Source organism: Anopheles stephensi, chromosome 3, assembly GCF_013141755.1.
Source record: "Anopheles stephensi strain Indian chromosome 3, UCI_ANSTEP_V1.0, whole genome shotgun sequence".
NCBI classification, from domain to species: domain Eukaryota; kingdom Metazoa; phylum Arthropoda; class Insecta; order Diptera; family Culicidae; genus Anopheles; species Anopheles stephensi.
Window position 1 is genome coordinate 27,908,373 of NC_050203.1, and position 22,789 is coordinate 27,931,161.

Sequence of the window (22,789 nt, forward strand, 5' to 3'; positions counted from 1 at the left end):
TTCATGCTATTAGCTCAGTACAACTCTCAGTGATATCCTTAACGGAAAAAAGTAAGATGCGTTAGCATACGACGTACTATTTTATATTATTAAGTATAAATTGTGAAGCCCCCGCATCCATGGGTTTGCACCGAATCTCCCAAAAATAACAACTCTAGAAGATCTATCGACTGGTCTTCACCACGTGCTTCTATCATCGTATCTCTCCAGATTTGGATAAGCTATAAAGAGTCTCGTCAAACGGATAGATGTGTTCTCGTCTATACTTCCAAAGATCGTTTCATGAACCAGGCGATGAAATTAACGTCCTCTGCGAGTATTGCACAGCACTTATGTATGGAGAGTACTCATCTTCTCAGTGTTCTCATACTTTCTTCAGACTAGTTTATCCAGAGCCCATTGAATGTTTAACTTCTCAGCAGCAAATCTTAGGTTGCTACCTACAAACGTTGTGCCTAGGTAGAAGAATCCTATTTCCACTAGAAAATCCCCAACTGAGAATATATTCTTTACCATATCAACCACAGGTGTAAGATAACGATAGGGTATTTACGGCGGTCCTGAGGCAGAAGCGATAATGGCGCCGATCTTCACACGACTGGATCGGGGTTCATATCCTATCCAAGATCGCCTCCCCCTGACGCAGGGCTTGACTACCTTGCTACGGATAAAATCAAGTCACAGAAAACATCGAAGTTTTTAGTGCCAAAGAAGAATAAGAGCATTATACCTATCGGTTGCCTAACATGGCCTCCTGATAACGCTTGTGTCATCTGTCAAATTAAGGAATTTGGAAGAAAGTCCATCAAAATAGCTCTTTTGTGGGAGATCAAGCTTATAGGACGGAGCCTTGTTCCATTGATTAGGGCTCTCTAGTCACTATCTCCCTCTTCTTGGCCTAACGACTTATTAGGGCATGCCTGCCATGTCTGCTTATTGGACTTAATGGTACTATATAGTTTGAAAGATAGTCCTGACTACAGGAGGACGGTCCGGATGGGATTTGAAACCATGACTTTGAATGAAGACAATATCAATCATTTTCTTCTAATATCAACCAGCCTCATCAGGGTTTCCTTACAGTACGCTCTAATAAATAATTTAAAATAACTAATAAATAATTTTCCACTCACCTGAGATGGTAATCCACTCGTGGTCAATCATCGGAAGTATCCACTGGAGTATAAAAGTGATCTTCGGAGGTATAATGCCTGGGATGGTGGTCATAAAGGTTCGTAACGAACATTTTCCTCATTAATTCTACGATCTCAGCTTTATTGATACAGCTTGTTAAAACACCGATGACATTACTCCTTAACATCGTAAGCTACCCTCTCTCTTGTTCTCTTCTATTTAGTTTTTGAGCCACAAAATTCGTTCCCTTTTAACGTCGATCTTATCTACTAACAAAACTAAGCTGACTAACACGATTGAACACAGTTACTTCCTCTCTCGGGACTCCCTCACCCCAATACAGCTACCCAACGCCACACAACGTCCTAACGGAGTTAATCTTTCATCATCCATGAATCTTTTTTAAACAAACAGATTCAGAAGCGAGCACTTTTCCAGATGGAATTATTCCACAGATTTGTAGTGGGATTTCTGGAAGTAGCCAGTCAGTGTGCCCTCGTCGGCGAACGATGTCAGCTCCTGGGGGATCACGTTCGCATCCTCAATGCCGGTGCAGGGACGGCACATACACTCGAGCGGTGCTTTCGTCGATACCTGGTCGCAGGTGTGGAATTAGTACGAATTCGAAATAGTACGGTTAAACTAATTAGGCAAAGCTTTAAGAAGTACTGCGCACAGCCTGTGGTCTTCCCACCCAACGACAGCAATCACAGTAGACATTGATGAACAGTTTAAAAGCACACATATTACCAAACCTCATGCAGGTATAAGTAGACAGAAAAAATAGAGAACAGGCGCTGCTAACTAGTTGGCCCTTCATGTAAAGTTTGCACCCGTTTTCTGCCAGTAATCATATTTTCATTGGACATAAATAACTCATAATATGCAATTAAAGCGACTACACGTACCTTTTTCTTCGGTTGCACTCCCCATCCACCGCCCGCTATGATAACCTCAAATGAAAATGCTTGATTCTCGTCTACTTACCCAACTTTGGCTGAGCAAACTCCACCTTAGTAACCAGGTTTTCGCCGCCTACTTCAGCTCACCCAACTCGTCGACAAACCAAACTAAACGACCAACCAGGATAAAGCAATCGTGCTGTAAAATGGGTTCCTCGCTCATCCAACAGGACCAAGCCAATTGGTGGAGGAACCATAAATTCAGCGACCACATTAGCCACCGAGAACCCTGAAGGCCACACCAAGGTCTTCCTTTCGGGCAGGGCGACTTTGCATTATCAGGAAACATACTGGCTGTTTCTTTCTTGCTTCTTGGTTAATGTAGCTCACCTTTACCTTACAGTATTGGGGGGTTTGGGGTAAAGTTCCACCATTACTTACCGTTATCCTTCTGGGCGTACAGAACCCGGCCGGGCAGAAGGAAAAACGCCAGCTCCAACACCACCAGGAAGGTCGATTTCATCTAGGTTTGTGTGGAAGAACGGAAAGGCCAACAAGAAGTAACGTGTTTAAGCGGGGTTTTCTATAAATTATTTTTTGCAGTAAAAAAATAGGAAAATGCGATTTTTTTAAATATATTACTCACCTTGGAAGATTGGAAGGTAAATTGGCTCGTTTGAAGCGGCTTCAAGGCGTTCCTCACTAGACCTAGAAGAAACCTATCGAAAGAACGTTTACTGAATAAATGTCCGAAAAGCTGTCAAACGATAAATTACCTACCTTTTCGTTGTAATCTATACAAACCGATTCCCTCCAACTAAATGGATAACCGTTGCAGTAGCGATCCGTTCGAGAACTGATGCTTTACCACAGCCTGCATGACGGTATTTATAATTCGCTTCAGCCAAACCCTCCCCAGGGGGAAAATTGTAACTAAGGGTGAGTGAAAAACAGGGGAAAAACCCGTTCGACCCATTTGCGACCGCTGCGAGCACACGACGGAAATGGGACTTTTCCATCATCGAAACAACACAATCATGAGTGGCATTGTTTGTTTGCCTTTCGTTCTCAACCACACAAGGGCATTTCCACTATTATCGGTGCATCTTCATGTTTTAGCATCCTTGAGATTGCTCCTTCTAGCAATCGATGTAAATTGGCAACGCTTTTGCCTTCCTGCTGGGCGGTGTAAATGTTGAAAGTATGTTCAAAGCATCGGAACATCGGTAGTAAGTAAGCCGAGGGACGTACTGTGCAGCGTTTGGCGTTTGACAAGTCAATCTACTCAATGCTGGACTTTGAGACCTTTCCCTTGGTTTCGGTTAAGAAGGGCTTTGTCGGTTGCTTTCGACCATTTGGGGTTATGCTCATTTTGTGTGGAATCATTTGCTTTTCGCTCGGTACCGCCTTGCATGAAATGATGGTCGAGATTTCAAAATATGGTTAGTTTTAAAGAAGAATGTTTTTACTAAATACAAAGTTGAAATTAATTAAAAAAATAATAATGAGAAATTCCATAGAAAGATATAACGATCACAATCAAGAAAAAATGTTCATAAATAGAATAAATTGAAGAAAAGAGATCTAGCTTTTAGATGAGACGATCATATATGGTGAAAATGGCAGTACATTGAACTCTGTTTTGCAAAATCGAGCTCAATGATGGATGTGCAATTATAAAATGTAAAATTCGTCGAGAACATACCCCTGATTCTGAAGTCAAATCGCGGCCAATCAGGAATTATTTAGTCCTAAAACGATTTAATGTTCAGGAATCGTAGGCCGTCGAATGTAGACCGTGTTCATCAAACGATAGAGCATATGATGAATATGATTAATACTGACTAAATCTAATCAAAATTATCTGAACGTTATACTGGGAAAGAATTATAATAATTATGGTCTATAATGGACAGACACTAAGGAAGACCCATAAAACAGGGAAGTTTGTAAATTGTAATTGATTAAAATAAATAAATAAAAGTTAATCTCAAAGGGTTAATTAGCGATACGCAGAAGACGTTCTTTTCAATATTCCTCCTAAAGAACTAATCTTATCGAAGCTTAACTCTTAGTGATTGAAATATGAAGAGTTTCAAATTAACATCCCACGTGAAAAGGATTTTATGTTTGCTCGATTCGAGCTTGAGGAACTTTGTTTTCCAAATAAGTGTATAATTGAAGTTGGGTAATTGCTAAACCTAGTCTCAGTCCAGGAGAAGTTGCTGTCAGGGCAGACATGTGAGCATAAGGCTGACTGTTTCAGAGCTCGAATCCAAAAAAGGCAGTCTAAATGAGGGCTCTATGATGGCATTGAAGCTATACCGTCTTTGCGTCTATTCAGAAGCCATAAACTATTTTATAGATAGAACGAAAATATCAAGATATGACACAACGTACTATCCGAAATGTTTTCTGTTTAGGAACTTCTCTAAAGTAAGTACATACAGGTCATAACCAACATGCGGTCTTATAGGATGATAAATGCACTGAAAGATGATGAAGAAATGGCTTTTGGCTTTTAAAGAGGCTTTAGCGTTACATAGCATGGGCTCACTAGTCAAGGCATTCGGCCATATCACGCACACGATCACTTGAACGATTTTGAACATGATCGGTAGGTCTTATAAAACATCGCCATTCCTAGCTGTTCATGACCAAACCATTCAAGAATCATTCTGGATGAATAGCGCACAGCGTTCTTGAAAAATACCTCTGAAATTCGTCATTGTAAACGGGGTCTCCTAAATGTCCGTCATGACCGTCAGACTATGGGCTTCTCACTAAACAGCTTCTTCCTGTGAAGGGACTGGTTCACATGTATCTACAAGGCTATTATGACAGAGCGTCGGTATCAAGATATAGTAGCTTAGCAGAAGTGATATAGCGTCTTTGTATAACGATCGATTGATCATTGTTGATCTATCAGCAAATCTTTGTCGTTGCCAACAATAACGATATGGGAACCTTAGCTGGAGAACTTCCAAACTAGCTCTCGGGTGTAGTTCCTCGGGAACTTCAATAACTTCAATTTCGACACATCAGTCCATCCAGAATCGCTTCCATGACAACTATAATGACCGACTTGTGCCGGATATTTTAACCAAAAGAGTTGCTGTGCTGCATCTGTTACTCAGTGATATCTTTTCGTGATCTGATGGATCCAATTATTTGTTCTTGTTGTATAGAAGTCGCCTTCTATCTCTTATAGAGAAGCCTGTTGCGCCTATGGTCGGAGTCCGTCTTGCAGCGATTGGTTCACTCAAGAAAAACGAGTAGATTTGGTGATATAAAATACGAAAACTTGAATTCACGAAGCATGGTGTAGACTATTGAGTTTGCTAAAGAAAGATGTTTAAGCTGAACCTGCAATAATTCATCACTGTAAGTTATAATATTTGTTCACTTTCGGAAGTTCTTCAGCATACAGCGGCACACACACACCACGCAGGGCCATTGTTTGACTTGCTTGTTTTATTTGCCTGCAATTGTTTAACCCAACACTGTAAAAGGGCAACTCTGAAAGCCAGGGGGGGAAATGAAGCTCGTTTAGGCATTTTGTGTCGTTATCCTTTTTCGCAGTTGGGGAACAGGACCATTTAAACAGGGCAATGTAAAAACCCCGATAAACCATACTATATGCACCAAATGACTCAAACACACATCCACACGCACACAGACACACACTCTAGACCGAGACGTGTCATTCAGTGGGGTTGCTACTACTCTAACACTAACGTTGGCTACATTGCGGCTTGTAGGCTATCATCGCCTGTCTGGTGTGTGTGTGTTGTGTCGTTCCTAAACGTTCCCAAAATGATCCCATTCCACGCGAGGATAACCCACAGCACTTGCCTCTCCTCCCACGCACCACTTCATTTGCCGCACGCTTTCGTTGCGCCACGAAACTGAGAGTACAAAATAATAATATACTTTAGTATGATAAAAACTTCAACATTCATCGCTTCTATATGTACAAGTAATGTAGCGTGTGTTGCCTTGTTGCCTGTCTCGCGTTTCCGGTCCGCCGTCTGCCACACTACGCCTGCAGTCCTTTCCCCGTCAGATGATCGTGATCGTATAGAGCAAGTGAAGCGGACCGTATCTCAGGGTCAGTTCGCTTGGTTCATTCTAGTGGTTGATTAGTGTACGGTTCCAGCACGGTTCCGTTTGCGTTCAAAAGTCATTTTTTATTGTTCAGTTAATGCAACGCCATCGTTCTGGAGTAGTAGTTCTGGCTGGTAGTCACCTGTCACCCTGCCCTTTTACATATCACAAGCACGATACAGGACATCGCACGACGTCCCCGCTCAACCATGCATGCACATCCATTTTTGCTGCCGACAAACACGGCATGGTTGATTAGTGTGTGTAAACTGTTGTATATAAATAATCCTTTCGTTTGGTTTTCCTCTTCAGAATGCGTTAAAAACCCATTTAAATAAAATTGAGACTGAAACACAAAATCCAACCTAACACTGAAACATCAATACAGAAATACATCATCATCGTCATCATCACATACACAGACACACACATAGAGACAGCCGTTGGCCCATGATCGAAATCGTCCGTAGGCGGCTACACGCACACCAGGCTTTATAGGGACGATTCGATCGGTTGCGCTGGTTCAGATTGTTGCTGCGGCCGTCTCCGAGGTGTGTTCTCCGGGTCGAACAACGTTTCCGTCCGCCCTGTACTGCTGGCGGAATCGTGACTATTACTACTAGACGAGGGTAGTTGACTAGCGGCGTCGCTGGTCGGCGCTCGATCGACGCTGGCAGCGACTGGCACTTCCAAGGGCCCAGCACTCACACTCTGCTGCTGCTGCTGTTTGCTGACCACACGATGAGCATCACTGACGTCCTGCACCAGTGGCTCGATGGTGCCGACCGAAGGGGCCGTCTTTTGCTGGGCATCGTCGATCGACGCCGAACGGTAGGACGCCGCCGTGGCGTCCGGGACAAAGCCGTCCCCAACAACGGATGGCACATCCCGCTGACTGTGGGATGCTTCCGTCGGCTGCTGCACTGCTTCAGGAAAAATGAAATTATTTTCCTCATAATTACGCTGATAGTTGCTGCGACGATCGATCGGTGGCTCACCGTGATCCTGCTCACCACCGTCCCCATTCACGGGCGCCGCATCCTGCAGCGTTGGATTGCGATTGTGCACCAACCCTACGGCTGCCCGCACGAATCGATGCTGCATGCCGAACATGTTGTTGTTATTGTTGTACAGATTAACGGCCGCATTTCCACCCAGCATCGCCATGCCCACGTTCAGGTTCGATCGCAGGTACTGGATCGAGTTGCGGGCTATGTCGCGCAACGATGCATTTAACCCGTGAAAGTGGTTCACGTTCAGCGTGTGCAGACTGTAGCGCGGGAAGCGATTCAGTATGTCGCCGATGTTGTTGTTGTTGTCGTTTTGGCGCCGCAACAAGCGCAGCAAACTGGTCGTCGCCAGTGCGTGAGCCCGTTGGGATGGGCGACGGTTCGCTTGCTGTTGCTGGGCGGCGTTGGTTGGACGCTGCTGTTGCTGCTGCTGCTGCGGTTGTTGCTGCTGGGGTCGTTGCTGTTGGAAGGTTCCCTGCTGAGCGCGGGCCTGCTCATTTCGCGTCTGGATGATGATCTGCTGCAGCTGGGCTTGCTGTATGATGACGGGTAGCTCGTAGTGGTGGAAGAAGTATATCATCGAATGCTGCAAGGAGCAAAAATGAAAAGAAAAAATTGTGATTTAAATAAGTGAATAAAAAACCAAACATCATTTACTGAATATTTACAATGTTCAATATTGCAATGAAATTTGTGGCCAAGTAACAATATTGATGGCATGAGATGTGCTGATGAAAATAGGGAGCTTATACGGTGTTTTTTGTTCTAATCTTGATTGAAGGCTTTTGATTTGTATAATTGTGTTAGGCCCAAAATATATTCGAAATTCAAGTCTAAACTAGTATAGACTCCTAAAATTAATAAGTCCTCCTCCTCTAGGCTCACAGTAGATTAGGAGCTTCACGCTAAAATAGTCTGATCGATAATCTATTTCTAGAAAACTTGATCCAATGTTGCATTTCTCTACCATCGGCCGTAAGCTTCGTATCTAACAGCCTTTAGCCATCAACAAGATCTACGAAACAGTTTGCGGTGTTCAAATACACACACAAGAGTCCACAGCTTGAGCTTATTTCTCCACAAGTACAAACGAATGGTCCAGTAAACACATACGCCTCTGAGACATGGATTCTGACCACAGCTGTCAAAAACCTCTAAGACGCGAACGAGAAGAAAATGCTGTGAAGGATTGTGGCCCTGTAAGAGCGGTTGGCCAAAGGAAGAGTCACTATGGCGAAAACAATTCACGATCTGCGAACTGTACGGCGATCTAACCATTGTTCAGTGAATAAGATTTGTCAAGTTCTGGTGAGTCGGTCATGTCATGAGAATAGCACCGGACAACACAGCCTGTGAAAATGATTTGAAATGTCCTCATGGCTCCTGTGTCCATGTGTAGTAGACTCAGATACAGTGATGGACAGACGATGGTGCATTACAATGAGTGGCTTGCAATTCCAGATAAATTAGTAAATTCTCCCAATACGTCTGATTTTCTTTATACATGTGGTCCTTATATATGCGGTTGGAAGTATTACTGTCAACAAATTCTTCTAAAGTCTTTTACGAAGAAATACTCTACTTTTTCTTAAAGACTCTCTCTCTCTCTCTCTCTCTATCTCTCTCTCTATCTTTTTCTTGACCTAACGACCTCTCTTAGGTTTTGCCTGCCGTTTCTAGCCTACTAAATTTAATAATAATACCACGTAGTTGGATTGTGTCAGTCCTCACTATGGGTGAACGGTCTCACAAGGGATTTGAACCCCGGTCCTGCCGAAAGAAGACCAGCGCCGTTGTTCCCTCTATCACCGGACCGCCCCTTAGCGACTACAATGGCCAGGAAGTTTGACTGAATTGATTCTATCTGCATTGACGCTCAAACTTTCTGGATAAATATATACTATAATAGCTTTCATCAGTGGATATCAAACGTCCAGAATCATTAATCCTTTTTTGTTGTGAAAGATCATTATATCTGGTGACTAAATAAATACAATTCCATACAATAAAATATTCCATTAAAACAAAGGAAAACACAAGTTCGGCTTAAGATACCAACTGGCGCCCACCATAGTAATTTACCATCCTGTTACGCTGTTGATTTCAATTACCGATGGAAAGAACATTATCCCTGCCGATTAAGAAAAACGGGGAAAATAAAAAACGGAACGCAACTATTATCGACCCCCGGGCCGCTGATGCTTGCATTTCTTACACGTTCCGCAACAACCACCCATCGGTTGGACGGTCAATTATGCGAACAATTTTTAATCCGCTCTAATGCAGTTAGCTTATTAGCCCTGGCAGAACGCTACGGTACCGGGAGCAGCCGCGGTACGATGCAACGCGCGTTGTGATGTATTGTTTTATAATTGGATCCGTACTCATCCATAATGTATAAATAGCATTAGTGGCCGACAGCAGACGGGCGAGGGTTTAAGTCTGTTCCGATGCAACCCCCACCAGTGCATGCTTTAGTGCACCGGAGCAAAACAAAAACTGCATTCCAAATGAATGCTTGCGTGAAAAAAAAATAAAAGGACAACCGCTCAGCAGCTCTTTCCAACGCGAACAAGCATTACCTGATCTTTAAACATCCGTCGATGCGATCGGCGGTTGAAACATGCAGCAAACACTCCAAGGAGTAATCTCCCGAGCATCTCTTTGCACGTGAAACGAAAAAAGAAAATGGAAAATCTCCCACCATTTTCATCACCGCGGGGAAGGGGGAGGTCAAAGGAGGATTGAATTGTTTAGCAAGTGGCAGAGTGGAGATCCGGGAGCAGGGCAAAAACACTTCGGGGAGCGACGTCGTCGTTACCTATCGACGAATGAAACTTCAACTTTTATTATTCGTTTACTGTATGATTAATGATGGAACTTTCCCCATTCTTTTCAATCCATTGCTTGTTCGCCCACCAACCCCCTCCCCCCCTTCTCCACTCATTACAAAGGACTCACGGCACTTGAATTCTCGCGCCCCCTCCTTGACGGATGTTAAAATGAACTTGAGAAGGTTGATATACTGGGGCCATGTTTTTTTTGTATTCATCCTTCCGTGTTCTTCGGAAGCAGGAAGTAGGAAGTTTGGAAGGAAGTTCGTGCCATTGTATCGTTGTGCCGCTTCCAATTATTCCTCGAGCTCTGGTTATTGGCTGTACTGTAAAGAAAGTTTTTCCTGAGCAACATCATACAGCAGCACGGCAAAACACATCGTTGCAGGAGGCATATGGTATTTGGTGGGCCCAACCCAGGTTCAACAATTAATTGCATTAAAGATGTGAATTTCAAGTCAACGTTCAGGTTGAGGTGAGAAAAAATATCTTGACACCTGTACTTCAACTTCAAGAAAATCATTTTTCTTCGGAAAGAAAAATATTCTTGCAATGTTGCCTACAAATGCTTCATCAAGCTAAACGCCCTAATAATAGGCACAAGTTAGACCGTAAACTTCCTAGCTTTAATATTTAATTTGTACGGTGGCTAGCGGTTAAACGGAAACCGAATGGAACGTGACATCAATTAGTAAGAGCGTTTTTCCTTTTGCTTCCAGCTGCCTTTGCTACACCCCGCTAAACTATGCTTAGCGCGTCACCTACATTGACCGTTTAAGTAATTGTTCGCCCCGTGGTCCACCAGCCCTGAAAGCGACACAAATTTGTCGAAAACTTTCACTAATTGCTAATGAAGTGTGTGACCAACCGGTTTTCCGAAGAAAACAAAAAAAAAAGAAAACCCCCGTACGAGAAACTATAGCCCGCCATGAACGATCTTTTAGTGGTCAGTGTTTCGAGTGTGCAGGGAAAGTTTCGCTGCTCTGTTTTCTTGTGAACGATATCAATAATTTATCGGTTAATGTTGCATCGCATCCTTTTGGGACGAAATAAGGGGAACTGAAGGAAAATGGAGCTTTGCCGCACGTAGGCTGTAGTAAGCGGTAACTTTAACAGTATGGCGGCCGGTATGCATTGCTTTGAGGGTTGGTTACACTGTTTCATGCATCGAATGATTTAAAAAGCTCTGAAAGGCAAAGTAAGGTTATGCTAAAAAAAATGATGCATTGAGGACTAAAAGGCAAAACAGATCCTTAGATATCTTTCAATCTACTTGCCATATTGAATTTAGGTCCTTTAGTCCAAAGTTTCTGAGAAGAACTAACACTAAGTTTCTGGACTATGGTCGAGTTGAACTTGTCACAGGCTAGGTTGAAGCAGAGGATGGTCAGGAAGAATTGGAATGTCAAATTTGAGATGCTTCCTAAAACAGGCCGAGACCTTTCGAGACTGTAGTGCAAAAGAAGAAGCAGAATTTACAGGATCGCCATAAGGAAGTAAGTTGTCCTGGTGATGTCAGAATGTTAAGGAATTGTAACTCCACGATAACTCTTTTCATATTATCATCAGCTTCTTCAACATTGATCGTTACATTTTTGGCAAACAACAAGCAGGGGAATGGATTGAATCTTCTTTCCTAAGACTCTGCTAATGAAAAACGACTTTAACTATTTTTTGGAACAAATTCGGCGAATCACGTACTTAAAAGATGGCTTATCAATGAATATATTATGGAAAAAGCGTGCCGTGAAATACACTGTAGACGATGGCTTTGAGATTATATTTGCAGGGTTATGTAGGCATTGCTCGAATAATCTGAAGTCTAAGCTCAAGGAGCATCACCGTTCGGTGAGATAATGTCGATTGGAGTAAAATTTACAACAGATAGAAAATCAATAAATATTCACTTTTGTGACACTAAAGTTTCAAGAAGCCTTGAAGCTTCAAGAAGCCAGATCATCAAAAGAGACATAGTCAATCCTCAAATAATGACAACGAATAAATACGTGCAATGGTATCAGGAAGATAGACACAAGAATTGTATCTGTAACTATTATCAATATTTTCTAAAGTTCAAAGCATTTGTCAGCATCATCAAGAGAGTTTATAATGAGTAATAAAATTAAATTAAACGGTATTCCGACATTGTGTTGGTTTTCCTGGACAAGTTGGTGATCTACTGTTACATCAACGAGTGGTTCCAATCTTGCTCCGAGGATACCCAGGATTCCAGGATATCTGGACCCCGTCGAGGCATTATTCAAATCTCGTTACAAAAATGCAAAATGACTGTCTTTAATAAAACCTATACAAAAATAGATATGTATTGCTCAACAGGTTCGCATATTGTACTTGTGTATCCGTACATCTTCTTCTACCAATGCAGATACACGCTACAGCTCCCTGCTCCTTACCGAAAAGTGCACGTGCTAAGAAGCTACAATTCTCGCACGAACAAATACCTCCTCCTTCCAAGTGATGGGCTGTCAGTGGCATTGACAATTTCAGCTTTCCCATACTTCAGTTCCCCTGGGAAGCAATATGCACGTGTAATAATTATGTTCTTCACGTGAATCAATACGATGGCCGTATCATCAGTTTGTTGAGAATGAGTTAGAGTTCCACATTATTGAACAACATGAAAACATGGCCCGCAATCGGTTTATGTAAGAATTATGCTCCTCGCATGAATGGAAGAAAATGTATAAGACATTTCACATGAGCCAACAACATTGACGACTCTACCAACGGTTCAACGAGATTGGCGTATTATGGTAAACTTAGTACAATTAAAACACATCTATCTACTCTACATTTCTTACCTGAATGAACAGCCATGAAGTGACCAACGCCAAGCTGCTATACTGCCCATTGAAGCGATAGTGATAAGCGTAGAAGGAGAAGTGATACAGATAGAAGAACCTGCAAATAAAGAAACGGATTTTGAAGATTTAAAAACAGGAACAAACAAGTAATATAAATAGAAAACAAATTCCGAATCGTTCAGCACTAGATATCCTATGTACATAGGGGCAATGAAGTGAAGTGAACGCTAATCGTTGCTCGACAGCTTCATCCTTCGTCGATAGGCATATTTTATTGCAAATTCCATTGCAATAGCGATAGGCACAAACAAAAAATGCAAATACACCATCAGCCCATCAGGCTGAGCCAAAGGTCCTCCTGCCGGTCGACTCTTTCGTCCACGACCATATCATATCATGCGGATGAAGACCGAACGTTGCGTCCTTTGCTTTTGGTATGTGTGGGCGACTGAGCAAATTGACAAGCAAAAGTACGATTGACGGGTTCCGGTTTGGTATGGCCGTTTTCCAACTTACAATCCCTTTTCTTTTCTTGATCCTTTCGTCTGGAGCGATTTTCGAAGCGAGTCGTCTTAAAAAAACCCTCGCTGATATCATGTCGACCGGGTGCACTTCGTCTCATCGACGTTTCATCTATGGAAACCTTCCGCGTTTCCGGCCGATCGGATGACCCCTTCCGCCATTCCGGTCACCATATTTGGACTGTGTGAGGAGCAAAAAAAGCACTCTCACACACAACCCGAAGCCTGTCGACAAAACGCGGATAAGTGGTCATAATTTTATGAAGAGGGTTAATCGAAGGAACATCATCTTCCTCAGCTGCCTCACGCTTCCAAAAGGGAAGACCAACGGCAGCATGGATGGAATAACGGGGTTTCGGGATGTTATATTTGGGTCAAAAATTTATTCAATTTCAACCCCGGCTGGCTAACCGGCCATTGCTTAACAACGGCCCACTGTTACCAAGGCTAAACTGTGACGAAAATGGGCCGCCTCATCACACCGCTCCAGTGGGCTGATCTTTATCAATAAGTAAACCGGGGCTAGTGCCACTGTCCAAACACGGCTCGATTGAGCCGTCTAAGCGACGTCGTTGTCTTTTGACCTGTCAACCGCCACCGCCAGTGGGGTTGCTGTGCTATTGAGGAAGGATTCGCAAACACACCGAGAGCAGGACAGCCTCAAAGAGCCCAAGAAGCAAATGGGTTTGAGTGATGAAAATATGTTTTCGCAAGGGTTTCGGCAAACCGGACGGACAGATTCTGTCAGCAAACCGCCCCCCAAAAAAAAGGAGGGCTCACCATTTTGGATTGTGTTATATTTCGACACATTTTAGCTTATGTCGCTCTTGGCTCGGTTTCCATTTCCTAAAAGGCAAACAGTGCGCGCTGCAGAAAACGAAACGTCCGAGAACAATTTGAACGTCTTTAAATATTTTATTTATTTAAAACATGCCTTCACAATATTCATCTGAGGGCAAAATTACCTGGCTCACACTGGAAAGGTTTCATCGGCAACATTCGGTTTGTCGAGTTTTCCGAAGGACAACCGTCAAATCATGATAAAACCTTAACCTTCCAGCAGCTTGTGACAGTCACCAGTGTTACGGGTGTTGTCATGCCGAGCAGGAAGTGTAAGGAACGGAAAGCTGAGCAAGAGTTTTCGTAAAAAAACAGGCCATTGAATAAATATGAACGTAACGAAATGGACATCCGAGCCCAAATGGGAAGACACGGACGCGTGTAGACGACGACGACGACCGTGGGACCGTGTGCAGAGATTGAACAAGCTTCATCGGAAGCTTCGGTACGTTTCGAAACCATAATCGAGCGGAGTAGCTCTGTCCGTTGGAATGCATTGCCTAATGTAAAGCTAGGATAAGCAGATTCACTTGCCCATCGGCCATCATTGCAGTGCTCATGGTGCCAGCAATTCCACAACAGCCGGATGCAGAGCGTTACGTTTTCATGCAGATTACGAAAGTCCTCGGCACTACACCATCACCTCGTAGTAGCGCACCAGCATTTTCCAGCGGGAAACTGTTGCCGCCAACAAATCCTTGCTCGAAACAGCTAAGAATCTCGAATGCACCGAACGGGCGAAAAGTGCCCCGGCACCAAACCGTACCACCATACCCAGAGGACCTGTTGCTTCTTTTATCCGGCACAAGGGTTTAACAACTTGTTTCGACCAACTTTCGCCGCCTCTCGGTAGCAAGTTCTCGGGACGCGTTCCACCACCACCACCACCACAACTCCGCACGGCTCCATAGTTTGTGTTACTGTTCGTGCCTTAACACACCGAACCATACAATATGCGATTTTCATCGGATTATGCAGTGCTGAAAATCTGAAATCTCCTCCAGAATACTTAATCATCACGAGCTCTTCCCGTGTTCTGGCGAGCACTGGTGCCAAGCGTTCCGAAGGAGGAGGTCGTGGAATCGACGGTGGTGGGAAAAGTGGTTCAGATTTAGGATTCAGAATTCTCGAAGATACAGCCGTGAAAGGAGCTGGCGCCACGTGACTGCCATTCACAGAATAACACAGAGATTCGCAGAGCATGGACGACCCATGGTGTCCGTCCCATGGCTTCAAACTCGTCCCGTACGTCGATCGTACACGCGCGCTCGTAGCAGGCAGCTCCCTGGTGAGGGAGAATGATAATTGACACTAATTCGGTAGTTCGGTCAGTGAGAAGGTTAATTGCATAGTGTCCACAAAGTCCACATATTGCCGTGAGGGTTTACGCCATGGAGCTAGCGTCAATGAAACGCTTCAACGTTTTCAGCTGGCCAATGGCTTTGATGAGCTCATTTTGCAGGAGTTTCATTCAAGGAAATAGTTGAAGCTAACCGTAAAGTACCATTCGAGCTACCGGAATCAAAAGTTCCTAGAGGAATCTCATTTCTTGCTTACGATATAAAAATTCGAACGTAAAGTGGTAGGTGTAGCTATAATTGTTTGAACTACACCATTCGTCCATAACAATCCGTAATAAAAATCTAGCGAAAATTAAAACCTTCTCACATGAAACGGCAGAGTTGATATTTGCGGGAAACGCTCAATAAGGAAGTAAATGAATCTGAAACCGTAAAGTGTGCAGCGAAAATCCAAACAATGTTATGCACGCTCATTTGAGTTGAAATTGAATCAACCGTATCGGTAAACGGCAGGTTTTTTGTCCGCAAATCCATAGCTCTCCGCTCGAGCTCTAACGGGTAAACACACACACCTCCTATTTCCACCAAACACGGCGAATCTGAAACCAACGTGAAAATATGTCGAAATTAAATATTTCGTTTGCATGCTGATTTTTTAAGGATTCTTCTTCCGGACGCATACATACATACAGGGCATGAATAACATTCTACCACACCTTCACCTCATCAGTGATTCGGCGTGACCCATTTCCTATGTAGCCGACCGCCCAAGGGTAAGGGGAAAAAACCCCTACACACCCGTACAATAAACACACCAAACCACCCACTCAGGACTGGCGAGAGAGAGCGAGAGAGAGAAGGAGAAGAAAAAATGGCCGGAAAGATAGTATAATTGAGTTCGCACCCGAATAGCAACAATAAAAATAACCGTAAATGGTAATTCTTTTATCGTTCATGTATGCTCAGCTCCTATGCTATTCCCGGAAACATATTCATAACGCGGATGAAGCTAGATAAATGTCGGTAAATTATAAAATACCGTTTTCGTGCGGCCAAGGATCAACGGTGGCTGCAATATACAACAACAAAAAAACCGGCCCTCTAAACCTTTTGTTGGTGAATGGTTGAAAATTGCCCCGATCACAAAATCGTTGCATTTTACATAGAAGTGTGTTGTTAGTGGTGAACGATACCAAACGGTTTGTTCACATTGGAACCAGAGGATAACATAAAAATGCAACGCAGGATCGGAGGATGAGGGTATACTTATATTAGTATATCTAATCCATTTTCTGTTCAGCAGAGATTAACTCTTGGTTAATAATGTATGTTGGAAAAGCCGTAAAAATGACACGAATTGCTTTAAAATGTCATTTTAAACGCTTCAATGAACAAAATAACAAAAGTTAATATTAATTTATTAAAAAAATAGCTATCCTTCGTCCTAGTTCTATAATCACTCATCAACAATCATTAACAAGCGAAATCGTATCATTCTTTCAACACTAGCTAGCCTAGTTAAGATAGCTGCTACAATGATGAATTTTACATGTGTTATTTCAATTGCGAAAATTGCTTTATTCATGTGGACAATATATCATGGAGCAATCAATGGGCTAGTCGAGTCGTTTATTTATAGAGGCTCTCTGAGTCTTTGAGACCTCATTCGCCTCTAAATGGGCTAGTCGTAAAATTGTGTATGACTCTATTCCCATTTGAGATAATGGTCTTTGATAACCTTTGTTTGGAAATGGATAGTTTTATAAAACATTTAGCGAATAAGTTACACCTAACAAGAACAAATCAAGTACGGCAGAAACATCTCTTAATTGATTAGCATATCTGCGAGAGACTCTTGAGCGCCTGTCGTTACTTTCCTTGATTTTACCCTTAGCTGGCTGGCTTGATAAAATAATGGGTGCAGGATTGAGGCGGTCTGACCCGACCGGGACCGGGTTTCAAATCCCATCCAGGATTGACTAGTCTGATAGGGGTAAAATCAAGTCACAGAACCACAGAACTAGAAATGGCAGACTTCGAGACCTTCGAGACCTTTTTTTGTAGAGCCACAGAAGAAGGAAGAATAGCTTGGATAGAGAGATAAGATTAAAGGAGGGGTTGGTTTGACCTGACAGGAAAGCGCACAGAAATTTTGTCACCAGAAATGCAGCACCCTTTTTTTTACTCAGTAAACTTGACATTAACTCTAGTGAATCTGAAATATTCCGCACGATAAATTTATCCACACGATGGAATATCTATTAGTATATTTGTATACTTAGAACTTCTCATCTTCTTACTTGGTTCTACAATCTCGAAAGATCCTTCGTACGGGGAGGTGGTCTGGATTAGATTAGGGAACATGATTACTACTTAAAGTGCCGCTAAAACCTCCTTGTTTAGGCCTTGTACCTTTATCATAGGAACGAATATTGAACGTTTCCTTGATTGTGCCCTGACTACCAACCAGCGTAAAATGTCACTGTACACTGTTTTGTTCGATGGTTGAAGGAGCGCTGGATAGGCGCTGTATTTATGGACCACTTAGTCACCATGGTTAAAACCGTATCCGATATGGCCCTGACGCAACTAGGCAGTGTGAAGTTAATTGGTATTTTATAGTTATGTTCACATTAAGCCACGTGCTGTATTTGTATCCAATAATCTATTTCCTTCCTTGCTGGAGAACCTTGAGGAGGGGTACTCTTGTAGTATGAATGAATATGAACTTTGAACAAACGTTAACATTTAGTCAGACTTTTTTTTTGTAGTAGACCAAAACTCAAAGTTATATCCACATTAAGCACTGCATCCAAAGCGTCCTGCAGTGTATTCGATTACGCAAGTTAAATGTTCCGAAACGTGACAATACCCAGGCTCCCCGGTTGCATCTGTGATAATAATCGGAACACAGCACAAGTGCCAGTAGCCTCGATAAAACCAATTAATATAAATGTAATCTCTTAATCCAATCATCACACACAACCCACGAAGGCAAACCCTCTTCTTTCGCCTGGTTCTGCATCGGCAGCGCACCTGTCATTGCATTGTACACAGGAACGGAACTACCCCTTCGGTGACGAACGACTGACAGGCGAACGGTAAAAGACAGTCCGTCCAGCTGTTTACTTGCGCTTGATCCAGTCGATTACAACCGAACGGATTGGACACACGAGTGATGTAATGGTCGGACCATATCCGCACGTACCAATAGCCACGACGATGACGACGGAACTGATTCATTAAGACGTTGCCATTCGTACGCTTTGCGGAACGGAATGCAAGAAATGGTGAAAGAAAAGGACACCTTGCGAGCAACTGAGTTGTACTGATCGGTGTGCCAAACGAACGGTAAGCTTGAAGTCTAAAAGTCCGCTTACCGAACCAGACTAGCCACCAGCAGTTCCAGTGGAGCAGAGTTGGGTGGGTTTGGGCGTGTGACGGTCGAACTCATTTGCCATTTCAACCGCACTAAATTATAATCCAAATAGAAACAGACCACGTCCACGATGTTTTCCCGCTCCCAACACACGCAACAGTACGGTAGCCGGAACTGACAACTTGTGATAGTGTCTATGGAACGAGTGGACACACACACACACACGGATGCATTGGTCGATTCAACTCTGGCACGATCTTTGGCCGCAGGAAAATCCATATCCGATGGTTCGACACTGCCGCCGACACGGAGTGGTGCGGAGACGATTGTGAAATGTGCCACAAAGACTGGAACAATTGAACATACAAGCTGCTGTCTGCGATCGGCCACCTTCCCTGTATCGGCCGAGGTTCTCCGGGAGGGACTCTTAATTTTCTATTTTAATTTAATTTCTGAACACCGGCAAGACAACGGACCAGCCGGCCGGAATGTGACCTGACCAATCATGCATGCTGCTAGCGGGAGCGTCCTTTCGGCTACTGCTACATCCAGCCACCGAAGGAGACGACTCGGTCCACGATTCACACTACAATCCGGCGGGGATTCCTGCAGTCCTTAATAGTGCCGAGTTTCACCACAGCCCAGTCCTAACCATCGGTACCGGAGTTCTCTATTTTCTGAGGTCGTAATCCTGTGTGAATGTGTGTGTGTGTGTGTGTGTGTGTGTGTGTAAATATGTGCAATCATGCTGGAGCAAAGTAACGCACCGCAAAGTCCCACCAAGAGTCAGAGCTACGCGAACACGTTCAACACCATACGCGCGCGTCACGCAAGTGATCCTCTGGAGCAATTTTGCACAGGATTTTCCCCCCGGAGGGAACCGGAAGTTGTAAAAAAATGTCTCCCTCTCTCTCTCTCTCTCTCCCTCTCTCTCTCCCTCTCTCTCTCCCTCTCTCTCTCTCTCTCTCTCGTTCAATGTGCATGGCCGGTCTCGAACCCGAACAACATCGTTTATTTCCACATTATCTACCATTCGAATGGGTCCCGGGCTAATGGGCGGAAGGTGGGAACGAGATTTGCGAAGGTCCCGCCACCGATCCGACCGGGCCGCAATTAAGAACTCTACCCTAACTGGGACGGAAGTGTGTGTTTGTGTGTTCACCGTGGGTGTGAGCACACAATCGATATAGATTGCATATTATTTACCTCACTTTTATCGTTGTACATTTAAATTTTAATTGAATTGTTCGCCGTTGTTAATTCTTACGGTGGGGTTGTAGACCCGCCGGGTGTTTTTTTCCTTTCTACGTGTTTTTTTTTTTCTCAGACACAGTGCTCAGTATCGGGGTACTGCCCAACTACAGCGTGTACAAAAGCTTGACGGGCAACATGGCAATTTCCGTACCGTAAGCGTACGGTGGAAAAGGTCTAAATATTGAAACAAAGGTGCACTCTAATGGTACGCGCGCAACACTAATACCATGAGAAGTTCGGCAACATAATGCCGAATGCGTGGCTCTTATGCACGTGGCTGAATGCAAACATAAGCAGCTTTCGGCAGGGATGATGAAGCACGGCGGCAAATTCAATAATTATTTGCCATAAATTTATATCTTCATCGAACATCTCCACCATTCGACACCGGCGACGGTTCGGTGCGATGGAGCACTAAGAGACGTAGTCAAGCTCGATGAGTTGTGTCGGCGATTGGTCGCGGTATCGTCCGGTCTTCGTTACAATATTCGCGTCTGCAGCTAAATTGATGGCGAAGGAAGTAGCAGCTAGAGTTGGTTAGCAAGCACAAACAAATGTTATCCTGCCCTTTAGAGAACACTTGGAAAGTGGTGAATTTTTAGGACACGGACTGAACTGAACAGCCAAAGGTATAAAGATTGACGCTTATTGTGTTGTTTGTGTCCACGCCCAACTATTATGCTGAAGTAGCGTTGGTGGTACAATAACTGCAAAACTACAAGTCCCCCGGTATAGCATCCAGCAACGAGTGCCTAATGGTTGGACGGATATCATAAATTCTATTTTCTTATAGTGCTTTCAAACTCTTCCTCCATCGCTTGCTCGCTTCTTCGCCGCGACAGCTTCACGCTCGATTTAAATGCAACGCTACACTGGTGAAAATAATTATAAGCAGATTTTGTTTGAGGCAGAACAAGGTAGGGTTTTAGGCAAGTATTAGCTTGACTTATAGCATTTGAAAAATAATGATGTTTTTCCCCGTAAGACCAGGCCTTAATGCTATAAAGTAAGTTCTTCTAATTTGAAAAATTAAATAAAGTTGAATGTTGCACGATTTAATTCGTATTTACATAGTGCATTGCCACCTCTGTATCTTAAATTTATAGGATGACAAAGACGATAGAAGCGAGTCTCTCAGTTATTTAAAGCGTCTGAAATTTTTCTAAAATTTATAATGATTTTATAAATAACAACTATAATAAAAGTTGTCTTCTTTTTCTTTGGCACTGCATTTTCAAAAGTTATCGGCCTGTATTTCTGGCGTCTTGTGACTTGATGTTACCCGTAACAGGATTAAATCCTTCGTACAGATAGGCGTTCTGGATGGGATTTGAACCCCGGTCCTGCCTGGTAAAGACCGGGGCTACAATCGCCTCGGCCACCGGACCGCCTTCAGAATTAGTTTTGAACATTTTAGTCACATTTTGTTACAGTTTTTTTACTTCGCTTCGGTGAGAACATTCGTCCTTGATCATTTCTCTAGGGTAAAATTTAAATAAAATTGAATTGCATTTAAGTCTTTTAATTCAGAGAAACGAACACCGAGTCAGAGACTCCAGGAACGGTTCCACAAAGTAAATGGACATTTTCTACAAAATCTGAGCTCGAATAAAATCAAACCGAAATCATCGTTTATTGCACAATTTAACATTGAAACCTCCTACTGCTGTTTTCCAGCTAGTTCAAAGCAAAATTTTTTACTCATACTTATACTTATGTCCACCACTGTACTAGACCATTCTGTTTGTTTATGCTGTCCCGAACCCGCCGTCTGTGCCACCAGAGCAAAACCATTCAAAAGGTGCGTTCGTTCGTTCCGTTGTTTCGAATGGAGCGTTTTATTATGCTAGCAAAAGGGCGGGGGGCAGAATCACCACCGTACGAAGTCCGTCCGTGTTGTATCATTCGTCCGTCGAATGTGAAGAACAGTGTACGGCACACCTGTGCAGCGGCTGTGTTGAAACACCATTGTGATTGGATACAATATCTGCGATAATATTAGCGGTCAAGAAAGCTCCAGCAGAACTAGCGCTCGCGTTCTACCCGCTACTTTAGCCAGCTACTTCGTGCGATTAGAACGTTTTCCGCTACCAGATCTGATATGTCTGTCAAACAGACACGCCCGTTTACGCCACGGAAACACATATCGTTTGCATATCCCATTTTTAATAACTTCATTTGCCAGCCCCGGAAGTTTCAACTGCCGCAGAGGCACGGTCGGTGGTTGGCTAATAATGATGACCGGATGAAATGAAGTAAAAGAATTTTTTTAAACATGCCACCTCACTAATCCCAGTCAAATTAAAACAAAATTCTTGGCTGTTACAAGCAAAAAAAAAAAAAAAACAGAGCAAACAATTGGAAGAAGAAAAAAAAATCGCTGGGTGAAAACTCTTTTCCTTCCATTCCTAACGCTCGCGCAAATTCCCGAGTGCGAACTCGTGCACTCGTGTTTGTTTTTCCCAGCCTTATTGGTAAAGGAAATTAAGTGCGCCAACAACTGGGTCGGTCGGACGAGTCGTGGTTTAGGATCGCCCGGAACCACGGTGGTTGTGCCGAGAGTGTGTGCGTGTGTGTGTGTGTTGGTAGGCTTCAGGCAGTGAGAGGGTGGGCTCACTTCCGATCGGAAAAACATTCATCGCTATTATGAGTGAGCATTAGTGAATCATAATTTATTGTAAT

General features: G+C 43.4%; 1 protein-coding gene and 1 long non-coding RNA gene across 5 annotated transcripts in view; both read right to left on the reverse strand.

Moving 5' to 3' along the window:
- Positions 1-1,245: 1,245 nt before the first annotated feature.
- LOC118511801 lies at positions 1,246-2,912 on the reverse strand. The gene is made up of 3 exons (XR_004906175.1): positions 2,817-2,912; positions 2,683-2,755; positions 1,246-2,559 (listed from the first exon to the last, which is right to left on the reverse strand). It is a non-coding gene; the product is annotated as an uncharacterized LOC118511801 (long non-coding RNA).
- A 2,578-nt stretch (positions 2,913-5,490) lies between these two features.
- The window catches only part of LOC118511799, a 55,167-nt gene continuing 37,868 nt past the window's right edge, over positions 5,491-22,789 (reverse strand). The window contains exons 10-12 of one of the 4 annotated variants that reach the window (XM_036055332.1): positions 12,810-12,909; positions 7,142-7,739; positions 5,491-7,066 (exon numbers count right to left, since the gene is read on the reverse strand). In XM_036055332.1, the coding sequence (XP_035911225.1) occupies positions 6,636-7,066; positions 7,142-7,739; positions 12,810-12,909 (1,129 nt within the window). In that variant the 3' untranslated portion in view covers positions 5,491-6,635. Of the gene's footprint in view, positions 7,740-12,809; positions 12,910-22,789 lie in introns of all 4 variants that reach the window. The other 3 variants (XM_036055329.1, XM_036055330.1, XM_036055331.1) reach the window with 3 other exon arrangements.